Source organism: Pecten maximus, chromosome 7, assembly GCF_902652985.1.
Source record: "Pecten maximus chromosome 7, xPecMax1.1, whole genome shotgun sequence".
Lineage (NCBI taxonomy): Eukaryota > Metazoa > Mollusca > Bivalvia > Pectinida > Pectinidae > Pecten > Pecten maximus.
In genome coordinates this window covers 25,793,964-25,821,069 of record NC_047021.1, presented here as the reverse complement: position 1 = coordinate 25,821,069, position 27,106 = coordinate 25,793,964, and the positions used below count along the sequence as shown (strand labels likewise).

Here is a 27,106-nt window from a genome sequence, read left to right as displayed (position 1 = left end):
AGATTTATCGAATTTGTGTAATGTTTTTATTTTCAAACTTTGTTACATCACTTTTAATTACATGTTTGATGAAAAACTGCAACCCGTCACTGACACACGTGTTATAGTATAAGGGATAGCTTCCCATTCGTATTTAATACATTTTCTAGTCCCAATGACTGATACAATATGATTTGTACTTTTGAAAAATTATTCTGTTGCAATTACACGTCGTGGTTAAACCCTATTCGGCTGGACTATTAATTAGTGATATCAAAGTCGATTAAAATTAATGCTGACTTAATACACTACAACATATGGTAGGTTGCTGACCGTACGTAGGCCTAGAGCACAGGAACTCGGCACGAATTTAGTGATAATGCGAGCGCCGTAGGCACGAGCCGATTTTTTTTATTTTTTTATATTTTGGCGAGGGATCTGGGGGCCTCCTACACTATGTATATAAAGGCCGATTTTTTTAACGAGGGGTATTATGGGTATGGGGGCCGCTGAAGACCCCTAGCGGGTCCAGGACAGCGCCCTGGTGGGGGTTCCCTCCGGCGGAAAAATGAATATAACAAATTTTAATTATTGATGTAGATCCGGGGAATGGGGGGGGGGGGGGGGGTGTCCTCCATGGGGTCAGGACCCCCCCCCCCCCCCCCCTTTTTTTTTCGTAAATAGAAAATCAATAATGTTCATGGCCATTTACCTGCCTTTTGGCTCCCCTGCTCTCTTTTTATGTGTATATAACTTTCGTTTTCCCCATGTGGGCCGAAATGCTTCAGTAAAGAAACTGAATATTAAATTGTTTATAGGCCTATGGATCGTGGGTTGGAAATGTGTGCCGTTCATGCAAGTCCGTGTGGCCTAGCGCGTGCGATAAACAGACGTATTCATGAAAGATGGTGCGGCTTCTTTTAACGAGTGTCTAATCAAAGACATGCCATTGATGCTTTACATTCATTACCTTAGCATTGTATATCAATACGGGGTACCTGTCTTACTTTCACTTTACTAATAGTATACATAAATGGAGCACTGTTCACTATAAATTGGCCTTACAACACAATGAGCACATATACCATGATGTATTTTCCTTATAGAGATAAAGTTATCCTCTCGATTATGTTAATAATAATTAAACAACATTGTACTTGCACTTTTTCTAAGCATTTAAATAACGTAATACACGCAGGCCTATCCGAAGTTTCGTTTCGCTTGATTTAACAATCATCTGCATAGACGGAGCTCCGTATGACGGTCGTGGCCTCATTTCATTGGTTGATAAACACTGACATGGCAGTCGATGTACACAATCGCTCACATGTAACGTGTGAGAAGATGGACTTATGACGATAACTCTGTCATATAGACGATAATCGGGTGTTTATATATGTAGATGGATGTACATTAATTCGGCTTCGAATTGCATATATATGAAACTACATAATTCGACATACTTATCGGGAAAATAAGACTTGAACGAGGCCTGACCGGCCTCTTACCGGTTTGTGTACTGTAGCCGTAGAACATCATACTACATGTGTATCTCCTGATTTCAAATTAGCGTGGTATTCATTCGCTATACTTTCTTGTCAGCTTTATTTCTAAATTTTACTACTTGAACTTCACCTTTTGAATCTATCGTGTGCTTTAAATGCTTTTTGGACACTGAGGTGATTATTTAAGCTTACAGGCCGATTTCCAAAACTTGAAGTAAGTTACCGATGAACATGGATTTCAGGGTCACATATATAGTGTTGACACTAATTACAGCCATCGATTGGCATGACCTGGAAGTGATGGCTGATAAGTCCAAATGTGACGTATGTACCGCTATCGTAAATAACTTTGATAAGGTAAGAAAATGTACTATGTATATATACGTTTTCATTTACATACATTGTATGTACATAAAATACAAATGTATATAGTTGTACAAGCATTTATAGTAACAGAACAAGTGTACATATCCTTCAAAGTTTTCAAATGGACCAGCACAGTAGCAAAACTCCAATTATTTTAGGTCTGGCCTTGAACTACTAAACGTGCACCTGTTTTCACTTAAGGAAAATCTTTCTCTGGCATGAAGCCACAGTGTAGAACACTGTAATAAACACAACCATGAGAATATCAGTCAAACAGAAACTCGATCAGCAATGAACGGCATTTAACTTTCAATGTATAAGATCTAGTATTAATTGTTCCCTTCTGGTTAAATTTGCCATAAAAATGAAATAAAATTTATTGTGATGTAATAAGCGAGTTTAAAGAGAACAAGTGATAACACTTGTTGATGTTCATTTTGTACATACACATATGGTATCATATACTAAATATATTTGTTCAATGTACAATTGTACATGTTTATTTAACAGGGGCTGAAGAAAACGGCAAAATCTAATTTTGGAGGAGGAAATACAAAATGGGAAGAAAGTCGTCTAGGAAGTTTTGCAACAAGGTAATTGTATAAATGTAAGGTGTGTATGTACCATATCACAATGTGGTTCATCAGTGTGAAACCTGTGGGAACTGTCATCCTCTTGATGGTGAGGCAAGGGAATCTCAACCCAAGGGGAGAGGCGGATTACCAAACACAAGACTTGGGAGAGTGTTGGCAGCATGTCATTATCCTGTAAATATTTTATTTGCGAATCAATAGCAAATAAAAACTTACATGCAGTGTAAGCAAATCAAAGTTTTGTAAGCTTGGTTTGCTAATTTGAAAAAAAACCCACCTTGAATAAAGTTATTTTATTAAATTCTAAGAAATGAAAAAGCGATGACATTTTTTATGGCTGGAAAATATCAGCATAATTTTGATAAATTTAACATTAAGATGATAAATATTTGTACTATGTGAGCCTGGAAAGGTGACAAGCCATTACTAAGGATCAGCTAGAGAACACCTACCAGTATTGAGCTTAGTTGTTGTCTGTAAGATTTCTAATATCAAATGACAAATCTTATCGAAAAACAAAATGTTCAACACAAACAAGGACATTTTAATATTGTAAGATTCTTAATATCATGTTTAATGTCAAATGACAAATCTTATTGACAAACAAAATGTTCAGCACAAACAATGACGTTTTAATATAATTTAGAGAGATCAACAACAGAATATATTCGCCAGAACTAGAATATTCAAACCAATTTATGATATGTAAGGTCGAAACATTATGAAGGTTTCATATATCTCTGGTATAAGAAGCATGCATGCAGCTTTATTACCAGTAGGTATATTCAGCTGATCTTGACTTGGATACATCTAATGATGTAGGGTACTGGAATTGGCTGATACATCTAATGATGTGGGGTACTGGAATTGGCCGATACATCTAATGATGTAGGGTACTGGAATTGGCCGATACATCTAATGATGTGGGATACTGGAATTGGCTGATACATCTTATGATGTAGGGTACACTGGAATTGGCTGATACATCTAATGATGTAGGGTACTGGAATTGGCCGATACATCTAATGATGTAGGGTACTGGAATTGGCTGATACATCTAATGGTGTAGGTACTGGAATTGGCTGATACATCTAATGATGTGGGGTACTGGAATTGGCTGATACATCTAATGATGTGGGGTTCCAGAATTGGCTGATACATCTAATGATGTGGGGTACTGGAATTGGCTGATACATCTTATGATGTAGGGTACACTGGAATTGGCCGATACATCTAATGATGTAGGGTACTGGAATTGGCCGTTACATCTAATGATGTAGGGTACTGGAATTGGCCGATACATCTAATGATGTAGGGTACTGGAATTGGCTGATACATCTAATGATGTAGGGTACTGGAATTGGCTGATACATCTAATGATGTAGGGTACTGGAATTGGCTGAACATCTAATGATGTAGGGTACTGGAATTGGCCGATACATCTAATGATGTAGGGTACTGGAATTGGCCGATACATCTAATGATGTAGGGTACTGGAATTGGCTGATACATCTAATGATGTAGGGTACTGGAATTGGCCGAAACATCTAATGATGTAGGGTACTGGAATTGGCCGATACATCTAATGATGTAGGGTACTGGAATTGGCCGATACATCTAATGATGTGGGATACTGGAATTGGCTGATACATCTTATGATGTAGGGTACACTGGAATTGGCTGATACATCTAATGATGTAGGGTACTGGAATTGGCCGATACATCTAATGATGTAGGGTACTGGAATTGGCCAATACATCTAATGATGTAGGGTACTGGAATTGGCCGATACATCTAATGATGTGGGATACTGGAATTGGCCGATACATCTAATGATGTAGGGTACTGGAATTGGCCAATACATCTAATGATGTAGGGTACTGGAATTGGCCGATACATCTAATGATGTAGGGTACTGGAATTGGCTGATACATCTAATGATGTAGGGTACACTGGAATTGGCTGATACATCTAATGATGTTGGGTACTGGAATTGGCTGATACATCTAATGATGTAGGGTACTGGAATTAGCTGATACATCTAATGATGTAGGGTACTGGAATTGGCCGATACATCTAATGATGTAGGGTACTGGAATTGGCTGAACATCTAATGATGTAGGGTACTGGAATTGGCTGATACATCTAATGAAGTAGGGTACTGGAATTGGCCGATACATCTAATGATGTAGGGTACTGGAATTGGCCGATACATCTAATGATGTAGGGTACTGGAATTGGCTGATACATCTTATGATGTAGGGTACACTGGAATTGGCTGATACATCTAATGATGTAGGGTACTGGAATTGGCTGACACATCTAATGATGTGGGGTTCCAGAATTGGCCGAGGTGTGCCGAACGTAAATAGGTCGAGATCCTCCTGTCTTGCTTCAGAATAAAAAAAAATATGCTAATCAAACCAGTGACTTCTGGTTCTACCTATAGAGTTCATTAAAAACTGAAAGTTTTGAGTAAAACATTAAAATAAAAGTTAATATCAAATTAAACCTGCTGAATAGTATATTTGTATTAATTTCATTGAATCAATTCTGTTTATAGTGAGACAAGACTTGTAGAAGTTGTGGAGGGTCTCTGTGAAGGTGAAGATAAAAAAGTAAGTTATGATTTGTTTATTAAATTAAATTGTTTTTTTTTATCCTTAATTCTGGGAGTTTTCCTTTATCCATTCAATACTCGCTAACTACTCCTTGTTATATTTTATGAGGTAATGATTTTGATTTAATGGTATATATGATTTGTTTACACAAAATGATATCATTTTAGTATCAGTTTGTAATTTTGCCAAAGTTAAGCCAGCTAGTCTTGGTTAATATTTTTTATACCTTCTGCTGTATCATGTTCCTGAGAACTGAATGGAAATTTTCGTATATTTTATTGAAGAAGAAAAAGAGGGCTACAGGATAATTAAATGCACAGTTTTGAAGTGTTGGAGTTAGAATTTCCATTTTATATCACCATGTATATTAGTATTACATATTGTTAATTCTAAAAATTGGCGATTTCAAATTTCAATAAACAGAAAATGTTTGCATCATGTTTTCTTTCAAATACAGTGCCACACTATACTTGAGGAAAATGAAGAACTTATAGAAAAATATTGGTTTAAATTTTATGCCAAAGGATTACAGGAGGATTTGAAGATGTGGTTATGTATATCTAATATGCAAGGTAAGATATTTGAGGAACGGTTTTAATTGATTTCCTTATGATTGTGTACAGTGCATGTGTTGTTCTTAATTTCTATTTATCACATAGTAACATGTAGTTGTTTATTATTCACACACACACACACGTCTAGTTGTTATCAATACTACCAATATGGTTGCTAAGGTCATCTAACCCAAAGGGTCATGTTTTATCTGTTGTTGTTGTCATTTGGTGTGGACCATCCTCAGTCTATAAACTTTTCAAACTTCTCTTCGTAGTTACAGCTGTGATATTTAGGCCAAACTTACCATGAATGATCCTGAGATGGTCATGGCCAGATGTTGTTATTTTTGGGGACAAGTATTGAACAATTGTTCTCAGTATTGCTATACTGCTATTGAGTATATGTATTCTACATGTACACAAAAACTTGGAGTCTTTATAGTCAGATGACAGTTGAAGGTCCATGGGGCTCTTGTTTATATACAAGGTTTGTTTGTAATAAATTATTGCATCAAATATACTGAAGTTATCTCCCTTTTACCACTGCATGTGGAAGTTAGCTTTAAGGTATAAGGCTCACACAGTACTAACAGGTTGGTGCATGGTTAACCCACACCGAAATAAAGTACAAAAAAAGTACTAAAAAAGCATAGAAAAAGTATGCTTTTTTTGACTCAATTTGGAACCGATATTCCAACACGGTTCCAAATTGAGTCAAAAAAAGTACTAAAGTACAAAAAAAGTCTAACAAAAGTATACCTTTAGTACATTTTATTGTTTTCATTAAGTACAGAAAAAGCACAAATATAGTACAGAAAAAGTACATTAAAAGTACAATAATAGTATAAAGTGCACAGGGCCAAATTGATAGTGTACTTTTTTTGTGCTTTTATACTTTTTTAGTACTTTTACAGGTAAGTCCATAAAGTACAAAAAAAGTACAAAAGTACAAAAAAGTATGAAAATGGTACAGAAAAAACAGGAAATTAGTACTGAAAAAGAAGGAAAAAAGTACCAATAAGGTAGGAAATTAGTACTGAAAAAGTAGTGGAAAAGTAGGAAAAAAGTACTAGAAAAGTAGGAAAATAGTACTAAAAAAGTAGGAAATTTGTACTGAAAAAGTATCAAAAAAGTAGGGAAATGGTATTGAAAAGAAGGAAATTAGGACTGAAAAAGTAGGAAAAAAGTACCAATAAGGTAGGACATTAGTACTGAAAAAGTAGTGGAAAAGTAGGAAAAAAGTACTAGAAAAGTAGGAAAATAGTACTAAAAAAGTAGGAAATTTGTACTGAAAAAGTATAAAAAAAAGTACTGAAAAAGTAGGAAAAAATTACCAAAAAAAGGGACTTAATTCAATGGTGTAGGAAATTAGTTCTGAAAATATAGGAGATAAGCTTAAATGAGAATACTGCATGCTTAAACAATACATACATCAGTCCCATTCCTAAGAGAAATGCACAATTGTATCAAGTGAAAACAAACATTGAAATACAAGATTAGTTATCCAATCACAATTCCACTGAGTATAATTTTATGCCATAGCAAAGTCTTGATCTAATAAGCTCGAAATTTGTTTAAGGGTGAGGTTAAGGATTTACAGATGGACATCTATGTATAAGGGCAATAACTTTTGATAAATTATTCTAATATTTTTTTCAAGCAGGAAAACACAATTTTATATCATGTGTATGTAGGAGATCCAGACAAAAAAAAACCACTATTCTAAATAAAAAGGGTAATAACATTTGTAAAAATTGTCGAATCATAATTCCTCTTGAGGAAACACAACAAAAAAATGTAAATAAAAAACAATGCATAAATGCATACTGAATACAATGAAGTATGGTATATGCATAATGTTGCTTGCTTAAACTGGTCAAATCCAAGTAAGTGTGAATTCGAAAAATAAAATGTCTGATTCTCTTCATTCCTTTCTTGCTTTATGCGAATCATTGCCCTCAATTCGGACCACAATGCAATATCTTTAAGCTTTCCCTCACTTCAGAATGTACTGCATAATCTGTTGGAAGAAAGAGAAAATTTTAAAATATTTTTTATATCAAAACTTAGAATAATTGTGAAGATTTGTTTAATATAAAAATGTAGATAATTTTCCTTATATATGCACCTGATCACTTTACTGTCATTTATTACATGCATGTCTGCTTGGAAGTCTTTTTATCAAGAAAAGCTAGCCACAGGTATACAAGTTTAAAGCTACAACATAAAACTTTTAATTATAAGGATAAGTACTTTAATAAAAATCAAGCTACTCCAGAATTCTCTAACAGTTTGTTTCATCTTAAATTATGCAACTAACTATCAAAATACTCCAAAACACAGATTTTTTTATTCAATCATTTCTTGAGATCATTTTTTTGTGAATTGATCATGATCATGATCACATACAACAAATTTTCAATGGATTTTATTGACTTCGTTTTTGAATGTATTTTCTTCAAATTCCATATACTATAGTAGACAATTATTAGCTCATTTACCGATATTTTTACATATATTCCCTAAAATAGATATACACATGTTGCCCGAAATGTGACGTTACTTTCGTTCTTATATTCTAACTTAAAAATGTCATTGCTATTTTTTTTTGAAATTTTATGCAATATCTCTTGAAATCAACTACAAAAAATTCTGTAAATATTATCAGATGAATAAGCAAATAATTCTTTACATGTAAGTGAAATTTCAATAAATTCCATTGAAAAACGAAGTCATAAAAATTAATTGGAAATTTGTCAAAATGCATGAAATATGTAGTAAAGATATTACGAATTTACCGTTACGTGACAGAAATAAAAATGCAATATAACTACGTCGAAGTTCGTCAATAAAGAAATAAAATTCTTCTTGATCTCAATATTTGGGTGCTATCAATCAGGATGCTTATAAAATCCCAGGCGTATGGTAGCATAAATCTGTAAATTGAATACTTACGATTGAAACACACGTGGATCTAGCAGTTCTTTGTTAATTAAACTCGGGCCGTGTAAACTGTAATCGGTGATGAATTCATTATGAAAACCCTGAAACACGAAGTAATCAAGTATTAATATTAACATGTGTAGGCCCCTATTCACCTATATAATGTGAAACGATGTAGGAACGTGCAGAAGACGAAATAGATTTAAATAATAAAATTGTAAACTTACCTGGTCGCGATATCTGTGATATTTTCGGGTGAAAATGAGCATTTGTCGTCAAAAACAACAAGAAAGCTGATATTCTTTGGCCACTTACTGACAGATAGTCGATCTTCTTCAGTTCGGCAAGAAAATGAATTTCGTTTTTAGGCTATTCTATATCAAAATCGTGTTTGTTTATGTTTCTTCCGTAGATAAACATCCGGTGAAATTCAAACATGGCTATCAGACTTCCCGCTAAAATCTCGCTGTTTGTTGCATCATGGGATAAAAAAAAAGTTTTGTCGGAGATCTACTGTATCGATTTCATTCTTTTATTACTTGTTTTTTTTATATTCTACTTCCTTAACGTCTATTGTTCCATACTTTTGGTATTACTACTTCAGCATTTAAAGCTTGCACATTGCAAAAAATGATCGCACGAAGCGAAGTCGTCAAATCTCGGTAGATTCCGTAAACCGAAGTAAACAAACGAGATCACGGCCCCGAGGTCATAGGTGAACCGACCGATGGTAATCTGACACAGGTATAAGCCTCGTCAGTACCTGTTATGTAATCCGGATGTTTTGTTTAAATGAGGTAGGCACCTGTGATCTGATCGTAGTGAAAGGCAGTCAAGCTTGACAATATAAATTGTTATAATTAACGCCGCGGGCATAAGACTTAGTCTAAGAGGGGCAATATGTGTACAGGTGAGACGGGAGGTACACAGGTAACTCCAATAAACAATAAAGCTAGGTATGATTTGCCATTACAGTCGACTGTCGCTTATATTAATTAACACCACGGGTGAAATTAACTTTCGGTACGACGTTAAGCATATACCTGATCGCTTTGTTAGCTTAACACACAGGTTTCAAGATTTAGTTTAAACAGTTGAAATATTTTTGATCGATCTTGGTGTTGCAGTTATTCAAGCCGTCTACTATATCAATTAAAATATTTATGATAGATCTTGGAATTTATCTTGATTTTTGTATACAATATAGAGTAGTTTATTTGTACACACAACACTCCTACGAGATCATTCTACAACAGATTAGAGTACAGCTACATTGTGTCGTTGTCCGAATTATCGTACGATCTTGCTAAATAAATATCAGACAAATTAAAGTTTTCTTTTTGTGTTCACTTTCACCATTTCAATGAATGCGATGTAATTGTGATTTAAATACCGGAATATTGTTCCTCGATCATGCCTGTTTGTTGTCAGTCAAGCCATATCGAGATCGAGATCATCACAGCGCTTGACTTCAATATACGTTTTACAAAGAAGCGTCCGAGTGACTTTATCAGTATTACACATGTTTATATGAGTATATCGGTGAATAATTTGACAGAACACGACGTGATTTCGGGTGCAATTATCAGATGTAATCTTAAAACCACGTATATCCAGCAAGTATATGATATGCAGACAAAGATCAGGTGATTTTAATTTCATTTGAATGAATTAAAAGCGTATTACAGGCACGGGCACATGTTACTCCTATAACATAAGAGGCCGCTGGTCGGCTCTTTTTCTATCGGATATTATTTTGCCGACTGCGACCTCTTATTTCCGAAGCACTAATTCTTTGATGCAGTTTCCGCCCGGATTTCGGGCGGAACTAAATATGCTTGAAAAAAACACTTAAGAGGTTGACAGGTCATTAAAACGATGTCTACGTATCATGTATGCAATATTTATCCCATATGTATGTCACAGACACAAATATGTAGTATAATACGGTGTATAACACACAAAATACATGCCCATGTCGTTGTAGCACTTTTCTAGTCGTTTTTAAAAATGGCTGCCTAAAGGTTGATACAAAATAGTTGTCGTTATTTCAAACGGAACGAAATCATACGGACTTTGTTGTATTCCGCTTGTAGGACAGAGGTTGTAATCCAATTTTGTATTAACCGGCAAATCACGTGGTATTTTTACTATCACTAACGGCAGTATTGTCTGCTTGCGCTCTGCTCCGCTTCGGAAGAAGAAAACTTCATAATATGTGTTTGTTACGAAATTATTCTCATTTAATCATTGGATTATGGAAAGAAATATATATTGGACACCGTTGATCATTTAAATGTAAGTTTACACGCTATATTTTTGCAATAAACGAACTTTGAAAATTTCATCGTCAGCATCGGGAAAATCAGCTATGGGCAGTTAGAGGTTACACGGCGCCTGTCAAAAGTATCTCGCCGTGTAAAACCTCTAACATTGTTGGAGTAGGGCACATGTGTGTTCGTAGAGTGATCCCCGATCTGGTAGAGGTTAACGTTTGGATAAACGAAATGTTTTAAACTCCGTTAAAGAGTTTATAATTAAAGCCAAAATACTGTAACTTCAAAGAACGATCTGGAACAAAATTTTTATAGAGCTAAGTTTTGACGTTCGTCACATGAACGTATAGTAACATTCATCCATGTGAAGTTTATTACTAAATCACCGTTAAAATGTGTGAACCTTACTAACAAAGTACATTGAACTTGAAGTGAAATACTTATGATAATAATTGTTGAATTTTAATTATTTTTAGATAAATTTCTGTGGTACTGATCAAAGTATGAAAAGTATTTGTTAGAACATAAAAAAGACAAAAAAAAAAAAAAAAACAACAAAAAACGAGATCAAAAACATTTGGTATTACCAAATGATAATTTTCTGTATCTTATTTGATAGATATTTGTTGTGGTTAATCCTGGGTATCATTTTTTTAGTCTTAGATTTGTAGTCGACTGAAAAAGTCAGATTTAATTTTGAAAATATTAATATGCTATAACCCCTCACAATGTCTGAAAATATTCTAAGTCCATAATAAGTACAAAAAAAGCACAATGGCATAAGCTGAAAAATTCTAAGTCCCAAAAAAGTAGGAAAAAAGTACATCCATATTTTCACAATCTTTCAAAAAAATTCTAAGTCAGATTTTAGCACAAAAAAAGTACTCTGAAAAATTTCAGAGTCCAAATAAAGTACAGAAAAAGTACCCTGAAAAGTTTCTAAGTCCAGAAAAGTACAAAAAAAGTACTCTGAGAAATTTCAGAGTCCAAATTTAGTACAGAAAAAGTACTCTGAAAAATTTCTAAGTCCAGAAAAGTACAAAAAAAGTATACTTTTTTGGTACTTTTTCAAAAAAGTAGGAAAAAGTGTATACTTAAAGTAGCATAAAAGTATACTTTAGTGTGCTTTATTTCGGTATGGGTAACTCTTTTGTCGTATTTATTTAGTTTGCTGTCCTGAAAACACATATGGACCAACATGTCGGGAATGTCCCGGTGGTAAGGAGCGACCCTGCACTGGTAATGGTGCTTGTGATGTAAGTCGTTCTCTAGATAATCTTTTATAATTAATTTATGAAGAAGTAATGATAAGACATAGGGTTTGATTTAAAGTACATATATTTCAATTGTTTGTTAATACTTTATATCATAAATATGAAAAAATGGAGGTCCCATTTTGATTTTTTTTTTCATAATTTGATACAATTTAAAGTTTTTAAAAGACAGGTAAATGTAAAAATGAGGTAAATTTTCTCTTAGTTTATATTTATTATCACATAACACCATTTTTTGCTTGTCAGGTGCAAGTGGGTTTTTTTGTTTTTGTTTTTGTATTTTATATAGTTGCACGAATGAAAATTTATTTCAACTCATTCATCAACATCTAATAATAAGAAACCAGGTTTTTTATTTTTGACATTTTCTGTTTTAACAAAACAACTTTGCAAATTTCCTTTAAATGTACAGGGAGGAGGCACACGAAAAGGAACTGGAAAATGTAATTGTAATGCAGGCTATGAAGGTGATTTGTGTGACAACTGCAAAGATGGATATTTTGAGGAATCTAAAAATGACACCCATACAATATGTACAGGTAAATTAATTAAGCAAATATGAATATCAAGAGCAATGGAGTTCCATGAATACATCAAAACATGTTACCAAGATATAATGATAGCTCATATGTCTCATAGAAGGAGGGCTATTAATTTAGATTTTTACAATAACAACTGTAGATCCTTAACTGGAGAATATCAAAAATAAAACATGATGCACCATTAATTCAAGTTCATATTAGACCATACATAAGTGTAGTATACAGTTTCACAGGCCTTGCACAATTACAGTAGGGGCTAGTTGATTTTACATTGGACCAAGTGAATGTTTACCATGAATGTATGGGTCATGTTTCATGAAACTCTGGCCTCTTGTTGTGCATGTTCAATATTGAGAAAACAAGCTGGCTAACAGGTGACCATTTTGAATTTAGACAGATGAATAAAGGAATAAGAGGAAAGTAGAGAAAGGATCATTCTTACAGAGATCCAATAAAGGTCATTCAATGGTGGGAATCTCTTGTTCTTAAATATCTTCACTAAGCGTTCATTATTACTGTACATGCAGATGTTTTAAAATTATAGACACATAAATGTATTTGGAAGGAAAATCATCAAAAAAGCTGAATGACATATATATTTCCTGATGAAATTGAGGTTTGATATCTCTAATTGTAGCCTGTCACAAGTCTTGCCAATCAACCTGTTGGGAGGATGGACCTAAGGGATGTGACGAATGTAGAACAGGGTACACACAGTCAGAAGAACAGGGGTGTCAAGGTAAGCAGCAGGTTTTGTTCATCTGTTCACTAAACACAACAGGCAGATAAACTGATATCTAAATTGTATTGTCTTAGTTAAATCTTTAGCCCTCCATCACAGGATTGGCTATCCAAATAGCTCTCTGTCTGTGGTCCACAGTAGTCCACCCATAATAAGCATAATGATGCTAGTTCTTGAGAAGCACTAGAAGACATTTTCTCAAAATTGATGTGAATGTTCCTCTTTGTCCCCAGTTTTGCCCAATTTACTTTCAAAAAACAAAATTGCTGACAGGTGACAATCTTTGATTTTGACATTTGATGATTGGTTATGGCTATATCTTGAGAAGCATATAAAGTATATTTCTCAAACTTGATGTGCATGTTCCTCTTGGTCCCTTGTTGTGCCCATTTAACTTTGAGTTGTATCAAAACAAAATAGCTGACAGGTGACCATCTTTGATTTTTTGACATTTGAAGATTGTTATGGCTATTTCTTGAGAAGTATATGAAAAATTTATTTCTCAAACTTGATATGTAGGTTCCTCTTGGTCTGCAGTGCCTTGTTTTGCTCATTCAATTTTGATTTTGGTTGGAAAACAAACTGGCCGACAGACAGCAATCTTGGATTATTTTGACACTTGAAGTCTGTAATTGCTAGAAAGAGAAACATTGAAAATTATTTCTCAAACTGAATGAGTAAGAACGGTTCCCTGGATTCTTAGTTGTCAATTTTTAGACTGTTTGAAAAACAAGGTGATCGATTTTGACAGTTTAAGTTTGTTATCTCTATTTCCTGAGAAGTACAGGAGGTCTTTTTCTAAAACTTAATTTGTACCTTCCCTTGATTCAAAGTTTTGCTCAATCAATTTTAAGTCTAATCTGAAAAACAAGATGACTGACTTATCTGGCTTCCATCTTGACAGTTGAAGTTGGGTGTTGCTGTTTCTCATTCACAGAAAGATCTTTGATTTCTCGTAGGTTTCATATACAATTTGCCTTGTTATCAAATCATTAGAATAGAGATAAGATCAGTCTTATATAGAAACAATAAAGATCATTCAATGGCAAGTGCAAAGATCCCTCTCTGATGCTTCATTTTCATTTAAAAACCATTATTGACATGTGACTGCAAACATTTAATATTACAGAATTGATGAACCTAATATGTCATCATTTATCCTTGATTTACTATAAGTTAAACATAAATTACATGTCAAGTTTTTGTTTTGCATTGATGCAAATATGTGTTGTAATTTTGTTTCCCTTTTCCTTCAGATATTGATGAATGTTCTGCAGAAACTTCTCCTTGTGAGAGAGGAAAATACTGTTCCAACTCGGAGGGATCTTACTATTGTACATGTGAGTATACACTTACTGGTCTATAGATTGAAGGTAATACAGTGTTTATTGTAAAATTTTTGTGTCTCTACTGCATTTGAGACCGAAATTTGTTTCCCTAAGGTTTGTTTATAGAATTTTAAGCTTCCCTATTGAACTTTTGAATTATTCTCAATCTGTGTTATGTCACAAATCCTGTAATTATGATGATGGTACTTATGTTGTATCTTTCAGCGTGTCACAAATCCTGTAATTACGTATAATGATATGGTACTGATATTGTTATCTTTCAGCGTGTCACAAATCATGTTATTATAATGACTGTACTGATGTTGTGTGTCAGTGTGTCACAAATCGTGTTATTATAATGACTGTTGTGATATTGTTATCTTTCAGCGTGTCACAAATCATGTTATTATAATGACTACTGATGTTGTGCGTCAGTGTGTCACAAATCATGTTATTATAATGACTGTACTGATGTTGTGTGTCAGCGTGTCACAAATCGTGTTATTATAATGACTGTTGTGATATTGTTATCTTTCAGCGTGTCACAAATCCTGTAATGGGTGTACTGGGTTTGGACCTGATAAGTGTGACAAATGTGAAGAAGGATACAAACTGGACGGAAATAGCTGTAAAGGTGTGTGTTCTTTACCTGAACAGGTGTATATGTTCAGGATCACAATTAACTTAACCCTTGACAATTCAAAGTGCAACAAACAAAGCTGGTTCATGTATGAAGACACCATGGAATCCTTAATTCTATTTCTTTTTTCTTTTCTTTTTTTGCAAAAGGCTAATTGTTTTGGATATATTGCATTTTATTTATTAGGAGGTTTGCAAAATCTAAAAAGTAGGCATTTAAGAATAACAAACATGTTCATTACATTTTTTGTTCTCTATTCTGTTTATACCATTAGTATTGTGTATATAATGATGACATTGTGAGGACACTTCTTCACTTGCTAATACTACACGAACAATCCACACTATTCACAGAGCCTTCCCCCTGTTGCTATATTGATGTAGTTGAGTTGATTTTTCCGACTTTTCCCTACTTTAGATACAAAATATGTATGGATTTCAGGGCTGCCGACAGTTCCCAAAGCCTTCCTCTTACACTATTACACTATCACAGTATTGCTGAATTAGTAACAGATGTGTTGATTTATCTGTATCAGTTCTTCATCTGCTATCAAATCTCTACTTCAGATATAGATGAGTGCACAGCGGAAGGGGGAGCTGATTTATGTACAGGGGAGCACAGGAGCTGTGTAAACCAGGAGGGGACTTACTCCTGTGACTGTGATACCGGCTTTACAGAGGAGGACGGACAATGTGTCGTCATACCGCCAGGTAAGGTGTTAAACCATGTCTGAAACTATAAATGTTATAGGGGGTTCCATTAAAACATCAGCAGCTCCTGGAAACAGTAAACCAATATATGTACCATCACGTGTGAGTTCATGTTGCTCTTGCATTTGAAAACTGTCAAAATCACTACATATTGAAAAAAATGTACTTCTTACTCACCTACGATGTGGTGACTGTCATGAGGGACAACATTAACTCTTGGTCATTAAAAGTGCCAAGTGCACCCCATTACAGCATTTTATTGTGAAATAATATGATGTACGTATTTCTTTGGTTTACTTAGAAATTAAAGAAAAGTGCTGTCCATTCTTCAACATATTTATTTAAAACTATTCGTCAAATTGACTCTTAAATGGCATGCTTTTTCTCATTTCTTGACAAATTCAGACATTTTCACAAGATTGGAAGGCAGTTTCCAATATTTTCATTAAGAAATCTTCCTATTAACTTCATTTGTTTGATCAGCATTGATTTTGAATAATGGGGTGCACCTGGGTGATTTATAGAGCCAGTGGTTGTGTTTCTGTTTTGATATTGGAACTCTTCAGTGTTTCTAGTACTAAAGGCGGCATAGAAAGGAGCAAATGCTGATTCATGAATAAAATGGATTATAATAAGTTAAATCAGTTATTTCCAGATTATTTTCAAAAGGATATGGTGGACCATGTAGAATGTTTTCCTTATTCGTACATGTTGGCTTATTCATTGCTTCTAAAACTGTCGTCTTTATTGTTGCCATAACAGCCGAATGCACTGACAAAGTGAAAATTGAAATCTTATTTTCAACTTGCCGTTTTTCATTAATCTACATTAATACACGATATTATTTGATCTTGTGTTATCATATCTGTCAATTTAAACTTATCTAAATTAACAAGAACACTTTTTGAAAAATTCTAAATGAAGCCCTTGTGTGAAGCAGTGCAGATGGGACCTGTAAATAATGTAAAGTTCCAACAAGGTATATTTGAACAGAATGGGACACCTGTCCTTGTAACATTAACCCACACGCGATGTGACATGTTGGCCATTTTCTCTAGAGTTATTATTTTTTATATGTCTGTCAAAGTTCGCCAGGAGTATTCTAAGGTGTTATAATTAGCTTTTGGTCCTCAATTAATTTTTCAAGAGATCTGTCAGTTTTCAACCAATTCCATAATTTGTAAAGGTGTTAACCTGAGCACCATTTGCATTTAAAAAAAAATGAAAATCATTTTGTTCCTTGTTTATTTCAATATTCTCTTGAGATGTCCTCTCTCATTGTTTGACTGATCTGTATCACGGTTGGTTGGCATTTTAAACATAGTTGTGTTTTACTCATGACATTTTGATGCCACAATTTTTGAAAGAGTTATTGTTCTTTATCTAATCTATTTCCTCATATCCTTTCTGTGTAGGGGTCTTTGACCAAAACAATTCTCAATGAAACTGTACTTTAAGTGGTATTTTGATTGAATTTGGATACAAGAATCAATGCTATGTTAAATTGGCATCCAACAGTCATACAATATTTTACTGCCTGTACTCTTGTTGTTTATTGTAAAAAATATGTTAATTATACTGCCATTAATTTCCAATTTCTTTGGTTTCCATTAATTTCAAATTTTTCTTTATCACTAAAGGTACAATGTGTTTCAAGCACTAAATCTTGTAACTTAAAGGTCTGTTGATATATTTTGTGAAGAGAATAATCACTTTTGATTAAACGTCAGATATTAGAAATTAACTTTCATTAATTGGTATGAGAGAGAGATATTTTTTTAAGGTTTGAAATTGCTTCAGCTTATTAGATACTTGTTCAAATTTTAGTCTTTAGATGTTACATGGAGATTATTGATCTGAAAAGTACATAATGAATTCATGATAAATTTCCTTTCATACATTTTATTCACATTTTTGAGTTATGTTGAAGTACTAATTGTTTTGTGTTGGGGATGCATGTATTCATAACTGGTAGTTTATTAAGTTATAAATGAATCACAGATTTACATGTACTGTTAACAGTACTCTCTGTGAAATGTTATAAAGTTCATTAAAGAGTTAATGTTAAAGTGAATTTCTTTTGTAATTTTTCAGATTCTTAGTTATTAACCATGATGAGAAGTTAATAGTCTGACAATTTTATTTCCTTTTAACTTCAATTAACAATATCAGATTGAAATAAGTAGTTCAGAGCTAAGAACATGTATTATAAAGTTACTCTCATGAAAATGTATCTCAACAAATGTCTTAAATTGATTATAAATAATAATAGCATTTACTTATTACAAGTTGTCTAATTTTATAGAGTAATAAAAAGTTAATATAACATTTTTCATTGACATATATGACTGTGCAGATTTCTGTTTTCATACCTTAATTGAAATTGAAGATGCAAGAATTAGTGACAAGCAATACAACTTTATTAACAAGGAAACAAAACAAAAGGCTCTCTCCTAGTATAAAAGTGCCCCTTTGTGTAGTGTAAAATTTCAGTACCATATTTATCCTCAAATAAGCACCATCCCCTAGTGTTATTGTTAAGCACTATAGTTATCCTCAAATAAGCCCCCTCTCCTATTGTAAAAGTTTAATACTGTATTTATCCTCAAATAAGCCCCCTCTCCTATTGTAAATGTTTAATACTGTATTTATCCTCAAATAAGCCCCCTCCCCTATTGTAAAAGTTTAATACTGTATTTATCCTCAAATAAGCCTGATGTAAAAGTTTAGTATTAAAATTTGGGAAAGCTCATTTGTTAACCACTTTTACCTCAGTATTTTGAAATTAATAATCCTGCCAAAATGAGGAAGGGAGCATACTTTTGAGCAGGGGCTTATAAGCAGATATATACAGAGCATGTTGTCGGTGAGGAAGTATTAAAATCGACAGTATTTAGTGGTGTTTTGTCTTTCTATTTGTGTTGCATGTTAACTGTCCAGTCTAACTCCCTTAAATTAATTTGATTATACCCCTTGCAATCAAATTATTATAGGGATATTCTGGAATACAGGGATCACCTGCCCTTTTTTGATCAGATTTATATGGCAGTTTGGCCTCTTTCTGTGATGACAACATTATAGACTGAATGTTTTCTGGAGAACTTCTCCTTTAGATTTTAATCTGATTTTTTTACCTGACATAGTGTTCACACACTGCTGCGGACCTGCCTCTTTTTACTGCATGTACTCAACTAATTTTATCACAGTGATGTTCCTATGATTGTAGTGTGGGTCTTGTCTGGACAAAAGTACAACGTCCTCCTATACAGTTAACCCAATCTTCTGAAAGTTCACTAATGTACAAATAATGTACAGAATGTAGTCAGCATATACTGATGTCCCATAGCTGCGCCTATTATTGCAACCACCTAATTTTATTGCAGTTTGAGTTATGCCCCCATAGCTATGATTGTAGTCTTGAAGTACATTCTTTAGATGTGCACCTACCCTTACTTTTCTGCTCTGTGTAATTGTATTGTAATTATTCCCTTTTCCTATGTTTGTAGACAGATTCTTGTATGAACAACAGTTTTTATTCCAATCTTGTAAACTTCTGTAGTCAGGACACATATACACTGAAGTTGTGTACAATTAAATTAACCCAGTCATGTGTTTAATGTCTTGATCTTCACTTTTGTCCTTTTTTGTCTGAATCAACAAGTGTTTCAGGCAGAGTGGGAATCCGGATGGATTGGGGATCTGTGGGTATTACTTAAACATCCTGATGACTGTTATAGTTATTTAAATAGTTTACAAAAAATTATAGTCAAACTGCCTTTGTGAATAATATTTGTTATTCCTTACATGGATATATGGACTGGGGATGGTGGTAATGAAGAATTTTGATTAATGTTTTATTGGCAGTATTGTGTAATAGTCTAGCAATGATATGGAGTGAGGAGTGGTTGAATGGGGTCGTATACATCAGATATATTATATATCACAGATAAGGAGCTTTATTAATAATCAATATGGAAACTACAGCAGACAGAAAGAGAGGGAGGGGTTGGGAGAGTTTGATTTTGTAGTGCCGTATAATAGCTTAATACCTAAAATTGTCAGTCTCTAGTATTCACTGTGTCCTTCTGTCCATCTCTTTATCAACTTTCTCATTTCTGCATCTTCTTTTTTTCATCTTCCAACTGGTAAATTAACACTTTGATGACATAACTCTAATATGAAGGGTATATGTCAATATTTTAACAAGAAATCAAAATGTCTCATCTGCCTGACCAATCAAAAGCTGTCATTGACCACAGGAAACACATTGGCCCTACAGGGGACAAAATGACCATTGACCAATCAAAAGCTGACATTGACCACAGGAAACACATTGGCCCTACAGGGGACAAAATGACCATTGACCAATCAAAAGCTGTCATTGACGTCAGGGAACACATTGGCCCTACATGGGACAGAATGACCATTGACCAATCAAAAGCTGTCATTGACCACAGGGAAAACATTGGCCCTACTTCACTCAAACCTGGCCCATTCCTCGAGATCTGTAAAGTAAGATGGCTGTAAAATCTAGCATACCCCTTTTAATTGATATAAAAGGGAGACCATTCATTATAAACAGAGGTTACAAGAATATTTCAAAATTCTCACATGATTCTTTACAAAGGTGAGCAAGAACAGTGCCATGCAGGCCTAATGAGGCCATGTTCTTCCCTGTGATACCATTGTCAGCAAACCTGTCCGCTCTATTGATGGAAGCACCATTTGTACTATGACTGTTATTTCTAGGTTAAGATATGATATGGAAAGTGAAGAAATAAATCTTGAAAGTTAATTATATACAAGTCATCAATTAGTCCATTGGTCTTGGCTGCTTGTCTGGTCCCTAACTCTTTGACACCCAGAAGACAATGGGATATCATGGATATTGCCAGGATGGATATTAGGCAGTGAGCTAATTAAACAAGCATTTTCTGGTGTATTCATAAGTCAAATATTTTGTCTTGGTCAAACTTCTTACTAGAGGTATAATATCCTTGACATTTTATGGATACATGAAGGGTGGTACATGTATGATGACTTGTTGCATAGTAATATCCGAAGGCCTAAGGTTAAGGTCACAAATTAGTTCAAAGGTTAAGTATAATGTCTTTTTCCTTGGGTATATACTCCGACTCTGAAGGCCTAAGGTTAAGGTCACAAATTAGATCAAAGCTTAAGTATAATGTCTTTTTTTGGGGTATATACTCTGACTCGGAACAAGTGTTAGCGCTAAGTGTACAATAGCGAGGCTATATGTTAGTGATATTTACATTTCCAATGCATATTATGAACAATTTGCATGTCTGTATATAATGTAATGACTTAAGGAAGTATAATTCATTAGTTTTATTGGAAGTTATTATTTTAGTACATGTACTACTTTTTAGTATCTGAAGGTTATTTGATAATTTTGTGCAGTTATTTAATACAGTTAACTTTGCACATATTCTTTTGGTGTAATGTGACTCTATGAAGAGAGAAATATACGACAGTCTTTGTATGTGTCTTTAATGATTCCTGTATGTGTATTATGACCAGCACCTATAGTTTGGATTTGCCAATGTTTATTACTGGAACATCACTAGGAAATGGGATTCTGAATTTATGAAATTTATAGGGCTGCCCTAGGTTGCCTGAAGGGGTCAAATAGGTAAAGAAAAGTAGGACAACCTTTAAAAAAATCATACAAGTAGCAGAGAATAATGTCCCATTTATTGATTATCATCACCTAGCCCTCTTTGGAATTAAGACATTTTTGGCCCTGAGATCAAGGTGTCAAGTGGTAGGCCAGGGTCAGTATTGTGTACTTGTTATTTAGTTTTGTATTTAGACGTTTTAATCATTTTGCTTCAAAACCAAATTCGATATTGTGAACTGATTATATATAAACAAAGGATCTTGCTCTCCACAGATTAGAGGGGCAGGACCCAATAGATATTTTAGAGATAACTCCTTTGCAGTAATTTTGAGTGCCTTTCAACTTAATTAGTGTGAATCTTAGTTAAAGGTACTGAATTGCAGATCCCATATACAGGTGAATAATACAGGCCCCATGGGCCTCTTGTTTATTTTGATAATGGCTGCAATTCAGGCCTAGTATTGAATAGAAAACACCTGCAGCTAAGTTGTCCCCTATGAATATTCAGTGATGTTAGGTGTCAAATATCAAGACAGGAAATCAGGGAAATCAAAATGAACTGAAACACATATGTTAAACTATAGAAAAAAGGGTACACTGACCTCAGGAATTTTTAAATGCTCCAAATATCTAGGTTCATAGCATTTAGCCATTGACATATTTAGATGATGGGGTATAAAGTTTCTTCAAATCAATGACTTTGAAAAACGTTCATAGGTCAAATATGTAAAAAAAAAAAAATTAAAAATGAAATATTCGAATCCATTTTCAACGCAGTTCTTACTGGGAAACAGTATTAAAAACAAATTTGTTGTCATCAGGTACCTATACTTACTAGTAATATAGATATTGACATTTGATTTACATTCTGTTATAAAGTTGCCAGGCATGTTCTTAGCGTGTAAGAAGATAGAGGAAAGTTGTTAGAAAACCCATTCCAGTCGATGTGAAATTTGTGTGCATACGATAGTGACCGTTTGGACATGAAATTGCATTTCATTGTGTCACAATAACTTGAACAGTCGGCGTGATACATAACAACGTACTGCAGAGAGAGTACAGAATACTGGATGCACATTATTTCTTCCGCAAACAAGTTAATACTTCAGCTGTCATCATTCCGACAAAAAATTGTGTCAAATTGTGATTTAGCTTCATTCAGAACGAGTAAAGGAAATAAAGAATTTGTAAATGGCACAACGTTGGAAGAGCATATTGAAAATGGGAAGGTCTGAATGTGTCTCACCGGCGTATCAAATTGTTATTTAATCTCAGTTTTGTGAAATTTGGAACGATTACTAGAAGATTTGCATGTCCAACGCTCATTTATCACGTTCAGTTTGCTCCAACTTATAAGAAGCTGCATCCAATCTGTTGTGTTAATTTGTTTGGCTCTGCTGATTTCTTTCTCCCTTGAGCGGTGTTTCTTATGTTATTACACTGGTCTGTAGAGTGAATGCTGGTATTATTGATGTTGTAATATGAAGTGTCCTCCAACCATTTATTTGTCTATATTATTGATTGTGATTAGCACTTCTCATTTTCTTCTGTGTCAAGTTATTGTTTTGTAAAATCTTCCTTGTCATATTTTTCTATTCTTTTTTTATAACATATTGAACTAGTTAGATTTTGCAAGAACATAATACTAATTTTCATGGTTAAAAGAAATTCAATTTGGTTTTGACAATGTGACATCATTTTAGCATGAAAGAAAAGTTTTAAAAGAAGAAAAAAAATCTTATTCCTTTATATTTCCGTCTCTTTCAGAGCCACCCAAAACCCCAAAATCCAGTAAGTCGACAAAGGCAAAACCATCATCAAAGAAATCAAAATCGTCCAAAAAGAAACAAAAGCCATCGCTTTCTGTATTGGGGATTGTGATAACGTTGTATGGACTTCTAGGAAAGCTTGCCAACGGAAATATTATTGTCGTTGGTGTTTTAACTGTCATAGTTGGTGCATATATTCATTGGTTTGCTAGCGAGTTTGATAAATTTTGATACAATTAATATGTAAATTGCAATTTACGTTCTGTTTTTCATTTCGTGAATTGGGATTGTCCTAGTAAATGATTTAAATGAATTAACAAGTTCGGCAGATTATGAAACGTCACACTAGTTATAAAACCTAGATATATTTGATTTTATTGGGATAACTGATATTTTTCTATGTTGAACCATTTCGGGAAAATGCGTTATCTGACATTGCAGTTTCGTTCTTCAGATGAATTTATTACTGAAAATATCAAAGAATGCAATTACATATCAAGTTGTTTGATATACATGTAATCATATTCTCAAGCCCACCTTCACACGACCGGTATTTTTAAAGTCTGTTTTAGCAAGGCACTAACTGAAAGTTTAAATCACATCGAGCATTATAATCAAGGGAATCGGTCGATTGTTCCAGGAATGCTCTGCAGTTACAATGTCTTTTTAATTTGCCCCAGAGGTACGCCTGATTGTTATTTGTCGCCTAACAGCTAAGGAGGAGATTCAAACATGTACGCTTCTTTAATTGTCCCTGGTGGTTTCATAACTTTATTCATAGATATGTCACTGCCGTGGGATGATTGCGTAAGGAATTGCTAAAACATCCCTATGGTTTGTTTTGACCATCCTTATATAATGTTTTGTCTATTTTTATACATGAATCCCAGTTGGTGTGTTGCATACCTTGTACATCATTTTTTGCTTCTCTCGGTTCGATGTTTGAGCGTGTGATTGCCCAACGTTCAGTCTTTGTTTTCGAAACGTGGGAAAAAGTTTTCATTGACGAAAAGTTGATAGAAAAGTTGATATGTTAACTTATATTCTGTAATTGTGTGTAAACCATGCAATAATATTCATAGAGATAATTGTTTTTCTTTGTGTTTGTTTTCAGCTACATTTCCTTTAAAGTTTGTGTATGAAAAAATCATGGAAATTTAATAAATTTTCCAAATGGAAAATATTTGTAAATTATGTTTTAACGTTTTGGTATTTTCAGCTCTTAAAGTATTTTTGGTATGCCCGCCTCCGTGCTCTTGCTATATGGCATTAGGTGTATGTCGGTTGTCCGTTTACATGTACATGTTCTATTTGGAACACGACCGCCCAACCAATGAAAACATAAACAAATTCAAATACAAGTGAAGTATTGGTAAACCTGTGTCTGTAAGTGTCTCTGTGTCAATCCGGCACAATTTAAACAGAGCATAGGTATGTACGCTGAAGAATGTTTGATGAAAGTGTATGTAGTAGTTGAATATGTTTTGAGAGATGTTCCTGTATTGTGTTCTAAAGGCACTGATAGATGTGAAAGTATTAGAAAAGATGTTTGAGAGATTGAAAAGTATGGATTTTGAATGTTTTACGCCGTTAATTACAACTAAAGTAGCAAAGTAATATCGTGTTCACAGTTTAGTTTCGATATATATAATTGTTTCATTATCTTATAGCAATACCGCCTTCCTTAATATAGGTATGGTATTCCAGTGCAATGCTTTTTACCTTACCCTTGGATGTTGTTTACTATGGTATTTAATTGATTTTTCAGTGTCTTAATGACGTAGTTCAAATATAATCATCGCAATATCTTCTTTTGTGTTCGTTAAACTCGTTTAATATGTAAGACAGTTCAATGAAGAATAATATATTTGTACCATGTGTATATGTTTAATTTCCCCTGAAAAATAACTATTAAGCAGCCTAAGGCCTGTTTTTCATTGAACGGTTACAGTTTGAAATGTATCTACGGTTGACCAACATTGTTGTTCATCATTCAGAGTCAGAATAAGGTACAATACACTTGTGTAGTACGCCTGTTGATCGGGCAATTTCGTATGTAAATGTAGATGCAATCAAGCATTCAGACTAATGTGACGCTGTGTCGTGTCGCATTTAGAAAATGACAAATGGAACACCATAAGCCAAGACCGTGTTCAGTTTTCTTCCCTTTTTTTGTCCAGTTTTATGTATAAAATGAAATCATCTTTTAAAAAATGTTCTCCGAAGAATCATGAACCGACCAGTATAGTATATGTTGCTCGAAGTGCAATATTATCTCCAAGCTTCTTTTGAAAAGTCTTGGGGCTACAGTTGATTTCAAAATGTTCCTTTTATTTGTTTCATTTGAAGACTTGTATTATTAAATATATGTTCTTCCGTTTTTAAGTATCAGTATCAAAGGCATTCTCTTTATATTGTTTGGATTCAGTTTAATCGTTCATTAAAGAATTGCGAGAAACTGAATATGGTAAATGTATAGAATTGAAACCACTTTTTATTTGTCATCCTATCCGTCAGAAATTTGTATTTTTGCATTTTTTTTCTTTGTAGCTACCTCCGAAACGGAAGAGGAAAGCGCTTCAGAAAATGTTGAGAAAGATGAATTATGATTGACCAAAGTGTTTGATTGTAAAAATGGTATATGTTAGAAATGTCACATAAGTGTGTAAAAATGAAGTAAATGGAGGAATAAAAGGTTATATTTGTTTTACAAAAAAGTCAGTCTGTTATTTATGAATTATATTCCAAATTGTTATTGCATTACGAGTTTCACTCAATAAATTATCTTGGTTCACGGCTTTTAATAAATTACAATAAAATAGCACAGTGCCTTTACACAGCACAAGGACAATAACCGAGCAATACTCATGTACACTTAAACAAAACCCGACAAGAATTTAACAAGTTAGGTATTGATAAATGGTGTGTGCCTTCCTGTCTGGTGACATAACTTGGAATCTTAAATTGATGGTAGAGATTAAATTTGAAATACGCACCTATATACATTTAAACCGGACCCACGTATTGCTGTGTAGTATATAACACCTTCGCAATCTCTTTGAGCACCGTCTTCAGGTGGGTCAGTAAAATGTAAAGATGGTAAAATTAATATGAAAGAGGCGATCCAGTTGTTCTAGCACCAGATTGTGAAGTGTGATCGTAACACAGGTTCCGAGAAAACTCGCATGGTTGTCGTTTTATCCATTCTCAATTTCCCTGTCAGGAATCTACATTTTAAGTTCTGGATTTTCACCACTAACAGTATCTTTCAATATATATATGTCATGGTCTGAAGAGCTCCTATGATGGAGCGAAAGCGGTCATTTGTGTGTTTCAGTTTTTACTATTTTTAATATATTTTCTTCCACATAGTCACTATTTTTCAATATATATATATACTCAAAACTTCTTACGATACAAGCTCATGTATTGATATATCTTAAACCCATTTAATTATTTATAGGAATAAATCATCTTTCAATGAGTATGGAATCTAAATTATAGTCGTTTTAATAATCGGATCGATATAATTGATAGTCGTATATCGGAAAACCAATCACGTTAGCTGAAAAATCTCCCCAGACCTGACGATAAGATATACTTCAGGTCTGAGGAGATACGTA

General features: G+C 33.9%; 1 protein-coding gene across 2 annotated transcripts; it reads left to right on the top strand.

Annotated features, from left to right (window-relative positions):
- The first annotated feature begins 1,269 nt into the window (after window positions 1-1,269).
- On the top strand, window positions 1,270-26,193 carry LOC117330375 (cysteine-rich with EGF-like domain protein 2-B). 2 transcript variants are annotated; one of them, XM_033888610.1, is made up of 12 exons: window positions 1,270-1,841; window positions 2,361-2,443; window positions 5,007-5,061; window positions 5,522-5,636; window positions 12,005-12,093; window positions 12,524-12,650; window positions 13,291-13,392; window positions 14,652-14,735; window positions 15,262-15,357; window positions 15,930-16,073; window positions 23,482-23,505; window positions 26,034-26,193. In XM_033888610.1, the coding sequence occupies exons 1-12, from the start codon at window positions 1,710-1,712 to the stop codon at window positions 26,090-26,092; spliced, it is 1,110 nt and encodes a 369-aa protein (XP_033744501.1). In that variant the 5' UTR covers window positions 1,270-1,709; the 3' UTR covers window positions 26,093-26,193. The 2 variants fall into 2 exon arrangements, with proteins under 2 accessions (XP_033744501.1, XP_033744502.1); XM_033888611.1 differs by lacking the exon at window positions 23,482-23,505.
- The last annotated feature ends 913 nt before the right edge of the window (window positions 26,194-27,106 follow it).

Bases quoted from the DNA above. Each gene is read 5' to 3' on its own strand.
- LOC117330375 (XM_033888610.1), top strand. From the start codon at position 1,710: ATGAACATGGATTTCAGGGTCACATATATAGTGTTGACACTAATTACA. The intron at 5,062-5,521 runs GTAAGTTATGAT...TTTCAAATACAG, and splicing joins GTGAAGGTGAAGATAAAAAA to TGCCACACTATACTTGAGGA. The intron at 14,736-15,261 runs GTGAGTATACAC...GTTATCTTTCAG, and splicing joins GGGATCTTACTATTGTACAT to CGTGTCACAAATCCTGTAAT.